This window comes from Macaca fascicularis, chromosome 13 (genome assembly GCF_037993035.2).
Source record: "Macaca fascicularis isolate 582-1 chromosome 13, T2T-MFA8v1.1".
Classification (NCBI taxonomy): domain Eukaryota; kingdom Metazoa; phylum Chordata; class Mammalia; order Primates; family Cercopithecidae; genus Macaca; species Macaca fascicularis.
In genome coordinates this window covers 23,105,513-23,120,648 of record NC_088387.1, presented here as the reverse complement: position 1 = coordinate 23,120,648, position 15,136 = coordinate 23,105,513, and the positions used below count along the sequence as shown (strand labels likewise).

Below are 15,136 nucleotides of genomic sequence, written 5' to 3'. Positions count from 1 at the left end.
ACTTCCACAAGATGGCAGACCAAGCCCCTTTTTTGTTTTACTGCGTTTCAAATAGTTTTTAAGACACATTGCTTATGCTTTTGATTATTCTTAAAGTTTTTTTTTGCCTTTTCTTTAGGTGGGCAGTATCAAACCGGGAAATGCTTATAGCTCAAAACAGCTCCTTGGAATTTAAGCTACACAGACTGTACTTTATTAGCTTGTTAATGGGTGGAACCACAAATCAACGAGAGGCATTACAGTATGCTAAAAATTTTCAGCCATTTGCCCTGAATCATCAAAAAGGTGAGTCTGGAGTCAGATGTTATTAATGTTTGAAACAGGGCTATAGCCACCACTATAACTTAACGGTTCTTATTTGTTTGTTTTGTTTTTTGTTTTTGTTTTTTGTTTTTGAGACGCAGTCTCGCTCTGTCCCCGAGGCTGGAGTGCCGTGGCGCGATCTCGGCTCACTGCAAGCTCCACCTCCCGGGTTCACGCCATTCTCCTGCCTCAGCCTCCCGAGTAGCTGGGACTATAGGTGCCCGCCACCATGCCTGGCTAATTTTTTGTATTTTTAGTAGAGATGGGGTTTCACTGTGTCAGCCAGGATGGTCTGGATCTCCTGACCTCATGATCCACCCGCCTCAGCCTCCCAAAGTGCTGTGATTACAGGCGTGAGTCGCCGCGCCCAGCCCAACTTAATGGTTCTTATCTAGAGCTAATACATGTTTGCCAGTAAACAGTTGTAGTTGATAATCACAGGAAAAGCTCTGACTGGCTCTAGAACAAAAACAAAAATATTAAAGCCTCTTAGAAGTCAGAGATGTTGCAGATTTTGGAATTCCATATTAAACTGAGAGGAGATCTGAGAAAGAGCAAGGTGTGCACTTGCTCTCGTCTACCCCAACCTGGCTGTGTGCTGCTTGTTTTGCCACAACAAAGTGTCAGAGAGCCAAGGCAGCAAATGTTAACCCCACGTATTTGTGTAGGAATACATTAACTCTGCAATCAGAGATAATGTGATGACATAATTGTTACTCCTGTAGGTAATGGTAATTATACTATGCTGTATATAAGAATTTAAATTATAAGTTCAGTATTTTCACTCCTTTCCTTTTCTCTCCATGCTGTTTAATTTAAGATGAAGGAAGAAACCAAGCTTAAGGACCAGAATTTTAAAGACCTGTTAATACATTATTTTAGGCTGTATCAGTATGGGTGGGGGTATTCTTGCTTTTCGCAGCTTATTACTACAAGCAAACTAATGCTTTCTTGCTGGTACTTTTTTTAGACATTCAGGTTTTGATGGGAAGCCTTGTGTACCTGAGACAAGGGATTGAGAACTCACCATATGTTCACCTACTTGATGCAAACCAGTGGGCTGATATCTGTGACATCTTTACACGGGATGCTTGTGCCCTCCTGGGGCTCTCCGTGGAGTCCCCTCTCAGTGTCAGGTATGGAAATTGGCCCTGTCTGTTATTGAAGTATGCACTGCATTAGTCACCTCCCCTTAACTTGTTTGGTTCTTGATATTTAAAGCCAAAAGAACTTTTGTGTTTCTGAAGAAGAGTGCAATTGGTATTTCAAAAGATATCACAATTGGCAGTGACTCTGTTTTAGAGAAGCAGTTTTGAAAGTGTGGTGTGTGAACCTCACAGGATCCTGAGAGCCTTTTCCACTGTATTGATATTAGTACAGATGGTCCAGAAACAGTGGTGGATTAAACTGCTAGAGCCTTTACACAAGTCGGGGCGGTGGTACAAATTCCACAGATACTTGCTGGATTCCTCACCACCACACCCTTGCAGTTTAAGAAATGCTAGTTTTACTTAACCACACCTGTAATCCCAGCATTTTGGGAGGCCAAGGAGGGCAGATCGCGAGGTCAGGAGTTCAAGACCAGCCTGACCAATAGAGTGAAACCCTGTCTCTACTAAAAACACAAAAAATTCACCAGACGTGGTGGTAGGTGCCTTTAATCCCAGCTAGTTGGGAGACCGAGGCAGAAGAATTGCTTGAACCCAGGAGGCGGAGGTTGCTGTGAGCCGAGATTGCGCCATTGCATTCCAGCCCATGCAACAGTGCGAGACTGTGTCTCAATTAAAAAAAAGAAAGAAAGAAAGAAAGAATATTCTCGACCTGGTGTGGTAGCTCACATCTGTAATTCCAGCACTTTGGGAGGCTGAGGTGGAGGGAATCTCTTGAGGCCAGGAATTAGAGACCCACCTGGGCAACACAGCTAGACTCCATTTCTCCAAAATGCTTTTTAAAAAACGGATGTTCTTGATGAAACATTAAAATTATTAGTTTTATTACATCTTGACCTTTCGGTACACATCATCTTAATAATTTGACAAAATAGGAAATCCACATAAAGCACTTCAGTTTCTTGTCGAAGTATGGTAATTGTCTTGAGAAAAAGCATATTGTTTTGAGTTATAAGCTAGCTAGTCACTTTTTATCATGGAATACTTTTTTTGTTTCTTGTTTTTTTTCTTTTGTTCGTTTGTTTTTTTTTTTGAGACGGAGTCCCCTGGCTGGAGTGCAGTGGTGCAGTCTCAGCTCACTACAGCCTCCACCTCTTGGGTTCAAGCAATTGTCCTGCCTCAGCCTCTGGAGTAGCTGGGATTACAGGTACCTGCCACCATGCCCAACTAATTTTTGTATTTTTAGTAGAGACGAGGTTTCATCATGTTGGCCAGGCTGGTCTCGAATTCCTGACCTCAGGCGATCCACCGCCTCGGCCTCGGCCTCGGCCTCCCAAGGTACTGGGATTACAGGTGTGAGCCACCACACCAGCCATGGAATAGGTTTTACTTGAAAGAATCATTAACACAGTTATCCACACTCAGGTCTTTGGCAGTCTTTTTTTTTTTTTTAATCTTTTTTCTTAAATTTTTCAGAGACAGAGTCTTGCTGTGTTGTTCAGGTTGGACTCAAACTCCTGGGCTCAAGTGATTCTCCTGCCTCAGGCTCCTGAGTAGCTGGGACTACAGTTGTGTGCCACATTACCCAGCCATGTTTTTAAGTGAATGAAGCAAGCCTGTCACATTTGAAAGGTCTTAAGTATGATCCTACAAAAGCATGCATGAGTAAAAGAGTCATTCAAAGTACAAGACAGACAAATGGATTTTAATGTAGCAGGGTACAAAAAGTTTAATGGTAAAGTCTCAGATTTTGCTCTGCAACCAACCTTTAGAAAACTACTACCAGTTTTGGCCAGAACTGAAAAGTCAGTTTTGGTGTGGTATTGAGGAGGAGTTTCCACAGTGATCCAAAGCGATCAAAGTAGTGCTACACATATGTGTGAAACAAGGTTTTTTTTTTTTTTTTTCATTTATCTCAACCAGAAGAACATACCACAATAGATGTAATGCAGAGTAAGCTATAATAATCTAGCTGTCTTCTGTCAAGGTAGGCATTCAGGAGATTTGTAAAAGTGTGAAACAGTGCCACTCTTCTCACAAATATATTTTTGTTTTGGAAACTAGTTTTTTTTTTTTTTTTACAAGAATGTTGTTTTTAATAATGGCATGGTATTTTATTTTTACATGGACTAATCGCAACTTTTATGTTTCTCATTTTAATTTCTAATGCATTAAAGATATAACCCACAAAAAGAAAAGCTCTTTGAGATCCTTAATATTTAAGCATATAAAGGGGTCCTGAAACCAAAACATTTTAAGAACCTGTTTTAAGAAAATAACTTTTTTAATTCCACAAATGTTTTGTATATTTGCTATGTGCGAGGCACTGTGGGCAGTGTGTTGGATATAAGATGAATAAGGTGTATTCCGCAGGGTTCTCCATCCTAGCATAGGAGCAGACAGATGCAATTAGCTATAATGTGAGGCATTGTTGCCGTCAGTCTGTCTGAGGAAGACTCTGAAGTGGGAATGTACATGCAGAAAGTTTATTGACATCAGCACCTGTGGGAGAATGAAAACAGCAGGACTGGGCAGAGATGAAAGTTGGACTGTGTTAGAGTGGCAACAAGGTATCACCCATTCCTGAGGAACTCTGGAGCTGCTATGGGCCTGTGGAGTTGTCCCAAATTGGGCCTACAGGGCTGGGCTTTTGTACCCTCACATTGAGCAACTTGCTGGATATGACTCTGGTCAGATGACTCTTTTCAACTGAGGATAGTCCTGAAGAGACAGACACAGCTGAGAGTTGGCTGCCAACACTTCCAGATCTGAGAAATGAGTGCTTCTACCCTGGACAGGGGTGATCTGGGGATAAGAGGAACTATGCAAAAAAATGTTTCAGGAGCAAGCATGTCATTTGACTGATAAGCTGAGCCCATTAAACTTTTTTTTTTTTTTTTTTTTTTTTTGCTATTTTGTGCAATATAAAACCTTTTTTGGCATTAATGTAAGATTATTATGAAATTCTTTATATTTTTTTTTTTGAAACAGGGTCTCATTCTGTTACCCAGGCTGGAGTGCAGTGGCACCATCATGGCTCACTGCAGCCTCAGCCTCCTGGCATCTTCCCACCTCAGCCTGCTCAGTAGCTGGGACTCTAGGCACATGCTACCATACCTGGCTAATGGCTAATTTTTATATATTTTGTAGAGACGGGGATCTCACTGTTTCCCAGGCTGGTCTCAAACTCCTGGACTCAAGTAATCCTCCCACTTTGGCCTCCCAAAGTGCTGCAATTACAGGAGTGAGCCAGCACCATCTACTGTTATGAAATTCTCTAAAAACCTTATTCTCAATTCTATACTTCTTTCCTATGGACCGAAAATGGTATATAAATCAGCACCATCCTGAGACCACATTTTGAGTATCATTATTCTAATTAGCATATACCTTGGAGCACATTTTGTAAGAAAAATAAGTATGGTGGTATATAGTCTGTAAGGAAGGGAATAAGAAAGGAAGTTATGTCTTGTGTATTGCTGAATGAAGAATTTTGTGCAAGAACATCTCTTTTTCCTTCAAACTCAGATACTACAACTTCTGTATTTGGAAGAGTAGTAGTTCTTAATTCCTGCTCTTCATTTGAATTAATTGGTTCTCCAAAGCTGCCTTCTTTTTTAAAATGCATGTTTTAAAACTTTATTTTTCTATCTTCTGAGGAAGTAAGCTAAAGTTAAATTACCCTAGCAAATGAGGTTTTTTTTTTTAAACGTTTGCATTCTTTAACTGCATTTGCCCGCATATTGGTGAGGTTTATTTAGTAAATTTAGAGTTTCATTTTTTTGTTTTGTTTTTTAACTGGGATTGGTTTTCAGTAACTTCAGGAAATATACCAGTGGGCCTGGGGACGAAGGGGAGGGAAAACAAGTTATTTTTCTTCTAGTGCAAATGGCTGGATTTACTTTTAGCAGAACAGAAGGCTCTCACCCCGTCCAGGGGCCAGGGTCTGCGGTACACAGAGTCTGGAGAAATTGAGGTCTCCTTGGACCAAGCAGCCTGACACCTGGCCTGGCACTGACGTTTCCTCTTCTGCTCTCCCAGTTTCTCAGCAGGTTGTGTGGCGCTGCCAGCTTTAATTAACATCAAAGCCGTCATTGAACAGAGGCAGTGTACTGGAGTTTGGAACCAGAAAGATGAATTACCTGTGAGTTCCATTTTCTGTTGGCTATTTACTTTAACTGCCTTTAGAAGAATATGGCATCTTTAAATGTTCACCTTTTAACCAGGAAACATCATTGTAGCCATTCGACAGGAGTTCTTTTATATATATATAAAAGATTAAATAATACAAATGAGGAGCCTAGTACATTTTGGGGACCCTGGAGGAGGAGTATTACAATTTTGACTTGAAGTGCCTTTGAAAGCTGGGGAAGGGAAACATCAGAAGTGGTGAGAGTTGTAGATGCAGTAGCATGCAGTGGGTTCTGCAGTGCAGTTCACAGACCACTCCTGTGATGGTTTTTCTAATACAAAAGCAAAGTTAATTGGATTTACTTTTGTCTTAACTATTGCTGTCAATAAGATCATGGGTTTGTGCTGGTTACATTTTCCTAATGCCAACAGAATAAGTACAGAGCTCTTAAAGGTCGTCCCTGTAACACCTGCAGTCATCAGTGGGCCTCTAGTACTGTATTTCTACTGCTCTCCTAGAAAGGACCATGGTTTTAAACATCAGCACAATCACTTGCCAACTCTAGAACTTCTCTAAGCAGTAGTGTATTCATCTCTAAGACAAGGACCAGCTTTCTCTTTATGGGGCTGCTGAAGGCTGCATAAGCATGCTTAGAACGAGATGGGACACATGGTAGGCACTCAGATTGTGGCTGCCATGGTGCACTTATGATGTGGAGTGGCGAAGGTCATTGTATGTGTGTTTCCACCAGGTCTCTGACAGGCACTAAGACTCTGGGCTGGAATTGTCATTCCTGTCATGATTGTGTCACAGACCCTGAAAAGCTGACATACGCATTTAGTTTTTTGCCCCTTTTATACCACACCTGTACACAGGTTTATTTGCAGTTACCTTGTTCTTCCAGCGGGTAACCCTGTCAGTTGGTTGCCCCAGCTTCTCAAAGATCTTTTCTGATTAAAGGCACAGGTGCAGTCCTGGTCTTGAGTGTGGTCAGGACACAAGCAGCACTCCTGCTCCACTGCCACTAACTTGAACAAGTGAAAAGAACTTGAGCCTTCACTTGTTTTGTGGAGGCAGGTGCCTGGCATCTGGCAGTTTCCCGTTTATGTTGTAAGCATCTCTGACATGCACTAAGAGCAGACTGAAATCTGAATTCACCTAAAGACTGTGTGTCAAGCCAGTAAAGCCATTAGAGGTGGTGATCTGCCCCTTAGAGGTGGTGATCTGGTCATTGTTTTTTGTCAGACTTGTTTTTACACTTTGTCAGCTTTCTTGAAAATAATCTTGAAGGCTAATTTATCGCTTTGAATCACTAAGACTGTTCATCTGAGTTAGAAGAGTGCTATAGAAAGTTACATTCAGGCGAATAGATATGATCAATGCTCTTTGCTGCACAGTATATATTACCATGTGGATGATTTTGTGAAATATGACTTCAGCTTTTTTACTTTTTTTTTCTAACAGATTGAAGTGGACCTTGGTAAAAAGTGCTGGTATCACTCTATATTTGCCTGCCCCATTCTTCGTCAGCAAACGACAGATAACAATCCACCCATGAAATTGGTCTGTGGTCATATTATATCAAGAGATGCCCTGAATAAAATGTTTAATGGTAGCAAGTAAGTGTATGACTTTTTAAAAATGTTAGCAAATAAATTTTGTTTTGGAACTTGGTAGGAGGATAAGAAGTGATGAGGATTAAAAAAATGTAGCTAGATTTAGAACTAAATAAATTTCTTAACTACTCATTTGGCAAAGTGGGTGGTATCTGATTTGAGTATTTTTAATTTATCTGTGGATTTGGTGATTAGATTTATAAGCATGTCTTTAATTTTTGGGGTAGGTGATAGATTTTCCCCTTTTTTATACAAATGGAGTTGCATACTAAAAAATGTTCTATACTTTGCTGTTTTCACTTAGTGATATGTCTTGGAGATCTTTCTCTATGCTGCAGAAACAGCCCTCATTATTTTTTTGTTAAAGCTGCAGTATATTCTAGCGTATAGAAATATGATGGGGTAGCCAGTTCCCTGTTGATGAACATTTGTTTCTCTAAACAGTGCTAAGTGAAGGCGACGGGCATGGTGGCTCATGTCTGTAATCCCAGCACTGTGGGAGGCTGAGACAGGTGGATCATGAGGTCAGGAGATTGAGACCATCCTGGCTAACACGCTGAAATCCCGTCTCTACTAAAAATACAAAAACAAAAAATTAGCCAGGTGTGGTGGCGGGCACCTGTAGTCCCAGTTACTCAGGAGGCTGAGGTGGGAGAAGGGCGTGAACCCAGGAGGCGGAGCTTGCAGTGAGCCGAGAACGCGCCACTGCACTCCAGCCTGGGCAACAGAGCAAGATTCCATCTCAAAAAAAACAAAACAAAAAAATACAGTGCTAAGTGAATTATATACCTGATACATAAATTCCTAGAATTGAAATTTCTGGTTCAAAGGATATATGCATTTGTAATTTATTTTAGATAGTGAGCCCAGCTTTTTTTTTTTTTTCTTTTTTTTTTGAGATTGAGTCTCACTCCATCACTCCGGCTGGAGTGCAGTGGTGCAGTCTTAGCTCACTGCAACCTCTGCCTCCCGGGTTCAAGCAATTTTCATGCCTCAGCTTCCTGAGTAGCTAGAATTACAGGTGCACACCACCACGCTTGGATGATTTTTGTATTTTTAGTAGAGACAGGGTTTCGCCATGTTGCTCAGGCTGGTCTCAAACTCCTGAGCTCAAGCGATCCACCCACCTCAGCCTCCCAGGTGTGAGACACCATGCCCAGCCAAAATTGTTGATCTTAGTTCAGGCTGTACTGATTTCATGTGCCACTGTGAGGCATGTGGGCCGTTCTTGGTGTGGGCTTGTAAAGCTGCCATCAGATTTGCTGCTCTTGAATGGATTGTGTGACCAGTACATTTGAAATTCATTTAAAGACTGATGCAAGCTAAACCTTTGGGAAGGAGAAATTGAATTTATTTTCAAAACCCCAAAAATGATATCCAGAAAAGTTATCTTTGTTTTGTTTAAGAAATAATTTTCAATGAAGAAAAGGCTTTCCGTTTAGGATCTGGCATGGGTGGTATGTATTTGTGACCCTTCAAATCTTCGTGGTTATATTAAGGGAAAGCGTAATTCATCCTTAAAGCAAAATACAAACAGACTTGTTGTTTTTGTGTGTTCTTATATGTGTGTGTGATTGTTAAAGATACTGTATAACAAGATAAAAATTGAATGCACAGTACTGAGTCTGCTCCTTCACTCAGTGTTTTCTTCTTTGTCTTTAGATTAAAATGTCCCTACTGTCCAATGGAACAAAGTCCAGGAGATGCCAAACAGATATTTTTCTGAAGAGATAACTTTAGTTTGCAATTTGTAAGTGAAACTGAGTCGTGGGCGCATTTCAGAAGAGAACGTTCCATATAATGCAGCTAACCAAGGACTCCTGTGTTTCTATAAGCTAATGCTCCAGAAACTTTGCCAACCTGTTAGTGTACACACACTGAGGGGAGTGCTCCCGGTGAATATTATCATAGGGCTTTATTATATTCTTGGTCTTCATTTCTGATCAAGTAAATACACCAGCAGTTGTCATTCAATGCAGGTTTTTGTACTTAATTATATGGTGATTTTTTTACTTTTTAAGAGCAGAAACAGAAATTGACCTCCCCACCATGTGTTTAATATTTCACTGCTTTTACTTTTGTCATTTTCTTGATAATCGTAAGCCTTGAGAGTGTTTGTGAAAAAGTTTTATTTCCTGTTATGTATACATAAGTAAATGAAAATTCTTCAGAAAAAGTTTGATAAATTGAATTGTGGTTATGAAACTAATTTGCATTTTTATTTGCTTAAGAAAGAAAGCTGTGATAGATTCCAGATTTGCTTTTTGATGTTTTCCTCTGCTCCAGCTCCAAGAAGTCAGCACACCTGCATTTTAGCTCTGCATGCAGCCCCAGCAGGCTGCGTGTTTAAGAATTTCATTGTTTAACTGGCTGGTGTGAGAAGTCTTCCGTTAGCATAGAGTGGAAGGAGTACTATTGTTTGGTTGGTTTTGGTTTTTTGTTTGTTTGTTTGTTTTTGCTTTTATTGCCAAGAGGTGCTTGTTTTAAAAGTATGTTTAATAAAATGAAATTCTAAAGTTAGAAGTGTTCTTAAGTTGATATTTGCTCTCTTGGTCTTGGTAGCCCTATTGTATCATTGCAGACACAGTGTTGTGCATGTGTGTATTATATATGTGCACCAGCATCAAACATTGTGTATCTGGAAGGAAAGCAGCATGTTCCAGTTCTAAAATGCAGTTACCAGACCCATCACTTTAAATCCTTAAAGTTAGAAGCTAGCAAATTTTCTGTAGTGCAGAATGTTTATTGCTGTTTTTGTGTTTGAATAGTATAATGTTTGATGCCTCTCTTCTGCAAAGTGTATCATCTCATTGACTGTGAATCTGTATATTATTCTAATGGATACAGATAATGATCTTTTCTCTTGTGAGGTATCTTCATTTAATGCACTGTCCAAAAATAGCCATGTGTAAGAGTCTCTCTGTATGATGAACTACATGGAAAAGACTTCTGTGGACATAATTCTGACTGAAACCCATGAAGTGACTTCAGTATGAGAATGTTACATGGAAATCACCAAATATTTTGCGACTTTATTTCATCTGACATGGAGTGAACATCAATAGGAATACTTTCAAAGAAAAAGAAAAAAAGAAAACACAGAAGCAAAAAGAAATGTGGCTCTTCACATTTTAAACTACAGATGGACTTGGTTCGAGGGAGGGGGAATCACAGATTTGGTGCTAAGTTACTTAGAAACTGGCAGCGTTTTACAGTAGTACACCAACCTGGATGTTTTTTTCTGAAATGTTTACCTGGGAGAGCTGGGGTTTGTTTGTGAAGGGAGAGAGTACTGTGGAAAAGCTCTGCTTGAGTGCCGTGTGGCCAGGCCTATGTGGATGGCTACTCCGCACTGTGCGGGTTCGCCAGCGGTTGCGATTGGCCCGGCTCGGAGTGCTTGTCTGGTCCAACCTCAGTCTGGCCCCATAGTGACTTTTGCCCCATGATTCTGCTTCACTGTTGGAGTCCTCTTTGAAGTTCCCCCTCTCGTTACTAAAGCAGTGAAGGAAGAGAACAGAGACAAACTCTTTGGACTGTGAAAGACAAGGTAGAGAATTCCAGGCAACAGTCTGACCAAGGGTGTAAACCAGTTTATTATGTATATTTTTTTGCCTTTGAATTAAAACCTAGAGTGTTGTTTTTTTGTTTTTATGTTTTACCCTTTTTCTCCTTAGGCCAAGTTTAGCTTATTCTCATCTTTCCACCCCAAACACCTACACAACATTTAGGTTTCACGTAAGGTTTGAACAAGACAGATGTACTCTGAAGGCTGGTGGTAAATGTGTTTGATGACCAGGCACTTGATATAGTCGGCTTGGGCCACTTTTAAGGACAAAAGCCAGAGCTCAGCTTTATCCCTCTCCCAGTGCTGGGAGCCAAAAAACTGTTGACAGTTTTTTGTGCAGCTCAAGACAACTTTAAAAAGAACATGCTTTAACTGAAGCATTGGACTCTGCAGCTTTCTGTGTAAGGTCCGTGTACTCCCACTGGGCAGGGTGAGGACCAAAATTCTGAAACTTATGAATCTGACATATTACATGGAAATTATATCTTGCCTTTAAGTGCATGGACTTAAAATTCATGAGAGACTAAATGTGAGGGAGAAGTGGATTTAAAGAGGCCAGACCTTAACCAAAGATGCTGAGGTACAGCATTCTGCCCTCCCTACCCTAGAAACTCCATAAATGCTGTCACGACCCTATCATCGCTGATACTTTCTGCACGTCAGCAGTCCAGGAGGATGCTTTTTGTCTCTTTATCTCTACTTTACAAAAGGTAATATGATAGAGGCAACGTTTATAACAGTCACATTTAATTACAATGTACATGAAAGACAGAATTTCAGAATGGTTTCTTAAATTTCCTTGGAAACCGTTTCCACATATCAGTTATAGTCAAAGGCCATGGGACTATGCTAAACCAATAAAACCTTTTTAGCAAATCTTTAAATTCTGACTTAGCCAGAGCATCTGAGTGTTCAAGTACAGTTTTACAGTGGCTAAGATTGTCTCTTGATCTTTTTCCTCCATTGTGTGATCATCACAGATGCTATTTCTGTTTTATTGGTGATTATATGAGACTTCTAATACATAAATGAACGGGTATTGGTGCCTCTTTATTTTAAAAATTTTGAAGAAAAGAGCCACCTCATATTCATAGAGTGTGTATTTTTTGAGTGTGTGAGCATTTAATTGAAAATAAAGTTATGAAGTAAATCTTAACTTTTCTGTAGCAGCTAATGTATACAGAGACACTAAAACCCACACCACGTTTTGTGGGAAATGAGGATCCTCTTTTTGTCCTCTCCAGGTAGTCCCACAGGTTATGCAGTTTCAGTTCAGTCTTCTTTATGCTGTGATCGATTTCCACCTCAGTGGCTTAGCCTTTGGGACAGTGGATACTGCAACAGCCAAGAACTCTTGGTTATCCGCACAAGACAAGCTGCTGGTAGACTACATTAGCCCTCTGGTTTTCCAGCTCAACCTCTGATAAAGTGGACTGACAGCCACGCTGCTCAGTCTGTTTAGTCAGCCGACTCAGGTGATTTTCAGGGAAGGCATGGAGGCATAGTTTGGTTAGTTTCATCACTAGGATGTATAAGGTGACGACACAAACCAAATACCTTTCTTTCATCACTTAACTATACGTACTTGATCTCTGGTAACACTAGAATGCTGTGGTCTTGAGGGAATGTTAGCAAGGGACACATAGAAGGTTTGGTGTTTTCGTAAGCCTGTCTAGCTGTGGCAGGTTTTGTGTGGTACACTGATGTTTACCATAAGCAGGTACAAGCTTCATGGACTGTTCTTAATGAACTATAATTGAATAGATACCAAAAATAGAATGGCAAATGTATTTTAATAGCAGATGAGGCAGTTAGTTTTCGGATGAATTTTCCACTGTTGATTTTACTTCAAGACATAGCAAGAGAAACAAAATTTTGTTTTCAAGACATTTCCGCTACAGTTTCAAGCTGTGGGCATATGCTTCATTTACTTCCAAAGAGGAAGAAGCAGCTGGAATTGGCTTACAGCACTTGCTTTGTTTCATGTTATGGGTGAAGACCTACATACACTCTTCTTGTAGCAGTCACTTAACCTTCAGCAAGGCAGTTGTGGGGTTCACTATGATTTAGTGCCTGATCTTTTTTTTGGGAAGGGGCGGGAATGAATGTGTTGGGACTGGGAGGGAAGCAGAAAATGGGAGCGTGAGTGAGTGTGCATGTGTCTGAAATTCACCATTGCCCCCACCTGCGCCTGGCAAGGAACAGGTGTTTGATGTATTTTGCTCATGACTGCAGTATGCATGTATTTTTTTCCTTCTCTGTGTTTTCTAAACTTACACTAAAGGATTCATCAAATCATCTTGTTCAGATGGCTCAGGATTGTATTTATTTTGCTTACCCCGTGCTCTTGGGTTCTATAGTATTTCTATAATTATGTAACGAGAATAGTGTTGCACTGTAATCTATCATATAGAGCTATATGTATGGAAAATTTTGATCAATTTTTTAAGAAATGTATCCTGTTTGCAAAGGCACAATAAAGTTCCATCTTATAGACTATAGGCAATAAAGCTAACAATAAACCTTATTTAACACAAACCACATCCATATCCTCTGTTCATTTGATTTTGGAAAAAGTCTAGCATATCCAGTAGTTTCAGGGAATTCATTTTAACTTTTAAGAATTCTGATATATTTAATTTATAAATATCAGACTGATAGAATTTTGGAAAACTATAAGAAATGCTTTGTTAATGTGTGTATTCCTATGTAAAACACATGACTTCTCCTGTGTATATTTTTAAAAATTAAAGAAATGCACATTGAAAAAGTATTTTGTGGAACCGGTCTGTATGAATGTGCCAGGTGACAAAGGTATGAGGGAGGGAGTAGGGAGGTGCTGATTGCGAGAAAATTGCAGTCTGCATTTGCTAAGGGTCTGCATGTCAAGAATTTAAGAAAGTATCTGTCCCCATCTTACTCTGTTTCTGTGCCACCAACAGTGAGAAGAGAAGGTGACTGGGCACTGTCCCGAGTTGTTTGTTGTTGTTGTTGTTTTGAGACAGACTCTCACTCTGTTGCCTGAGCTGGAGTGCAGTAGCCCAATCTCGGCTCACTGCAACCTCCACCTCTTGGGTTCAAGCAATTCTCATGCCTCAGCCTCCCGGGTAGCTGGGATTACAGGCATGTGCCATCTAATTTTTTTTTTATTTTATTTTTAGTAGAGACGATGTTTCACCATGTTTGCCAGGCTGGTCTCGAACTTTTGACCCTGAAGTGATCTGCCCACCTCAGCCTCCCAAAGTGCTGGGATTACAGGCGTGAGCCACTGCGCCCGGCTGAGTCCCGAGTTTCTGAGTAGGAAATTGTTTTAATGTTTCCAAGCTTCTGCCCCCTCTAGCCCCTCCTGTGCACAGTGGGGACCCTGCCCTGTGTACTGACCAGAGTGGCAGTGAGTGCATGACTGGTAAAGTGGAGCCCGGAAACAGCTCGATGAACAGGCTGCTGGAGGGACTGGAACTTGTGCTGTCAGCATTACCAGGGAAGACCAGAAACTGAATTGCCTTGTCTTCTATGGCAGGCCAAGGTTGTAGAGACCAAGCATTTATCTGTACTGCTTTTGTATATTTTTTAAGAGAAATGGTGTTACCTGAGATTTTAGGATGTTTCTTACCTATGGAAACCCTTGTGGTCCCACCGAGTCAGGTTGGAGCTAGTGGCCCAGGTAATAGAAGAAGAGGCCTGGCAGGCCAGTCCAAGCTCTCACCACCTTTCCCTCCAGCATTTGGGCTCCTCAGGACTCAAAAAGTGTGGTCCATGGACCAGCAGCATCAGCATCACCTGGGAGCCTGTGAGAAATGCAGAATCTCAGGCCTCAGCTCAACCCTGCTGAACCAAAATCGGCATGGTCATGAGAAAACGGGCTTCCCTTACAAGGAGTGTCCTGGATGCTTCCTGTTTCAGGAAGTATCCTCCCTCTCAAATGTGGCGGGTCAAGATCACACCTACTGAACAGAATTTCCCTTGAGGACTAAGGGCAAATCTGTTAGCCATCAAGAAAATTTATATTTAGTGTGCTTTGAACTCTAGTTATTGAAAAAATCAGTGTGTTTCTTTAAGCATCTAGGTAATTGAGGGAGTGCTGTATTTGCAGTATGGTAAAATGCATTCATTTTCTACCCCCTCCACCAAAACAGGGAAGGTGAGCATCAAAGATGAAAAACAATTTTGGTAATGACAAAATAAGGACTAAAAATGCATCTTTAAACAAAACAGCTTGATGCTTCTCACCCCCCAGCAGAGAAACTTGATAATAAACAATATCCCAGCAGAAGACAGCCTTTCTTAACTTTCCTTTTTCCTTAGCATCCAGTAAGAAGCTTAACCACATAACCCTGTGTACACAAAATTTAGAATTCTGAAACATTTTACAAAACAATAGTGCTACAAATGTGTGATGTGCTATTTTATT

At 40.6% G+C, this 15,136-nt stretch overlaps 1 protein-coding gene across 2 annotated transcripts in view; it reads left to right on the top strand.

Annotated features, from left to right (window-relative positions):
• The window catches only part of RMND5A (required for meiotic nuclear division 5 homolog A), a 61,815-nt gene extending 48,320 nt beyond the window's left edge, over positions 1-13,495 (top strand). The window contains exons 6-10 of one of the 2 annotated variants that reach the window (XR_012422076.1): positions 119-285; positions 1,274-1,439; positions 5,454-5,556; positions 7,009-7,163; positions 8,823-10,257. Coding sequence is in view for 1 of the 2 variants with exons in the window: in XM_005575364.5 (XP_005575421.1) it covers positions 119-285; positions 1,274-1,439; positions 5,454-5,556; positions 7,009-7,163; positions 8,823-8,886 (655 nt within the window). In the remaining variant the exon portion in view is untranslated. Of the gene's footprint in view, positions 1-118; positions 286-1,273; positions 1,440-5,453; positions 5,557-7,008; positions 7,164-8,822 lie in introns of both variants that reach the window. The other variant, XM_005575364.5, reaches the window with a different exon arrangement.
• Positions 13,496-15,136: the final 1,641 nt, after the last annotated feature.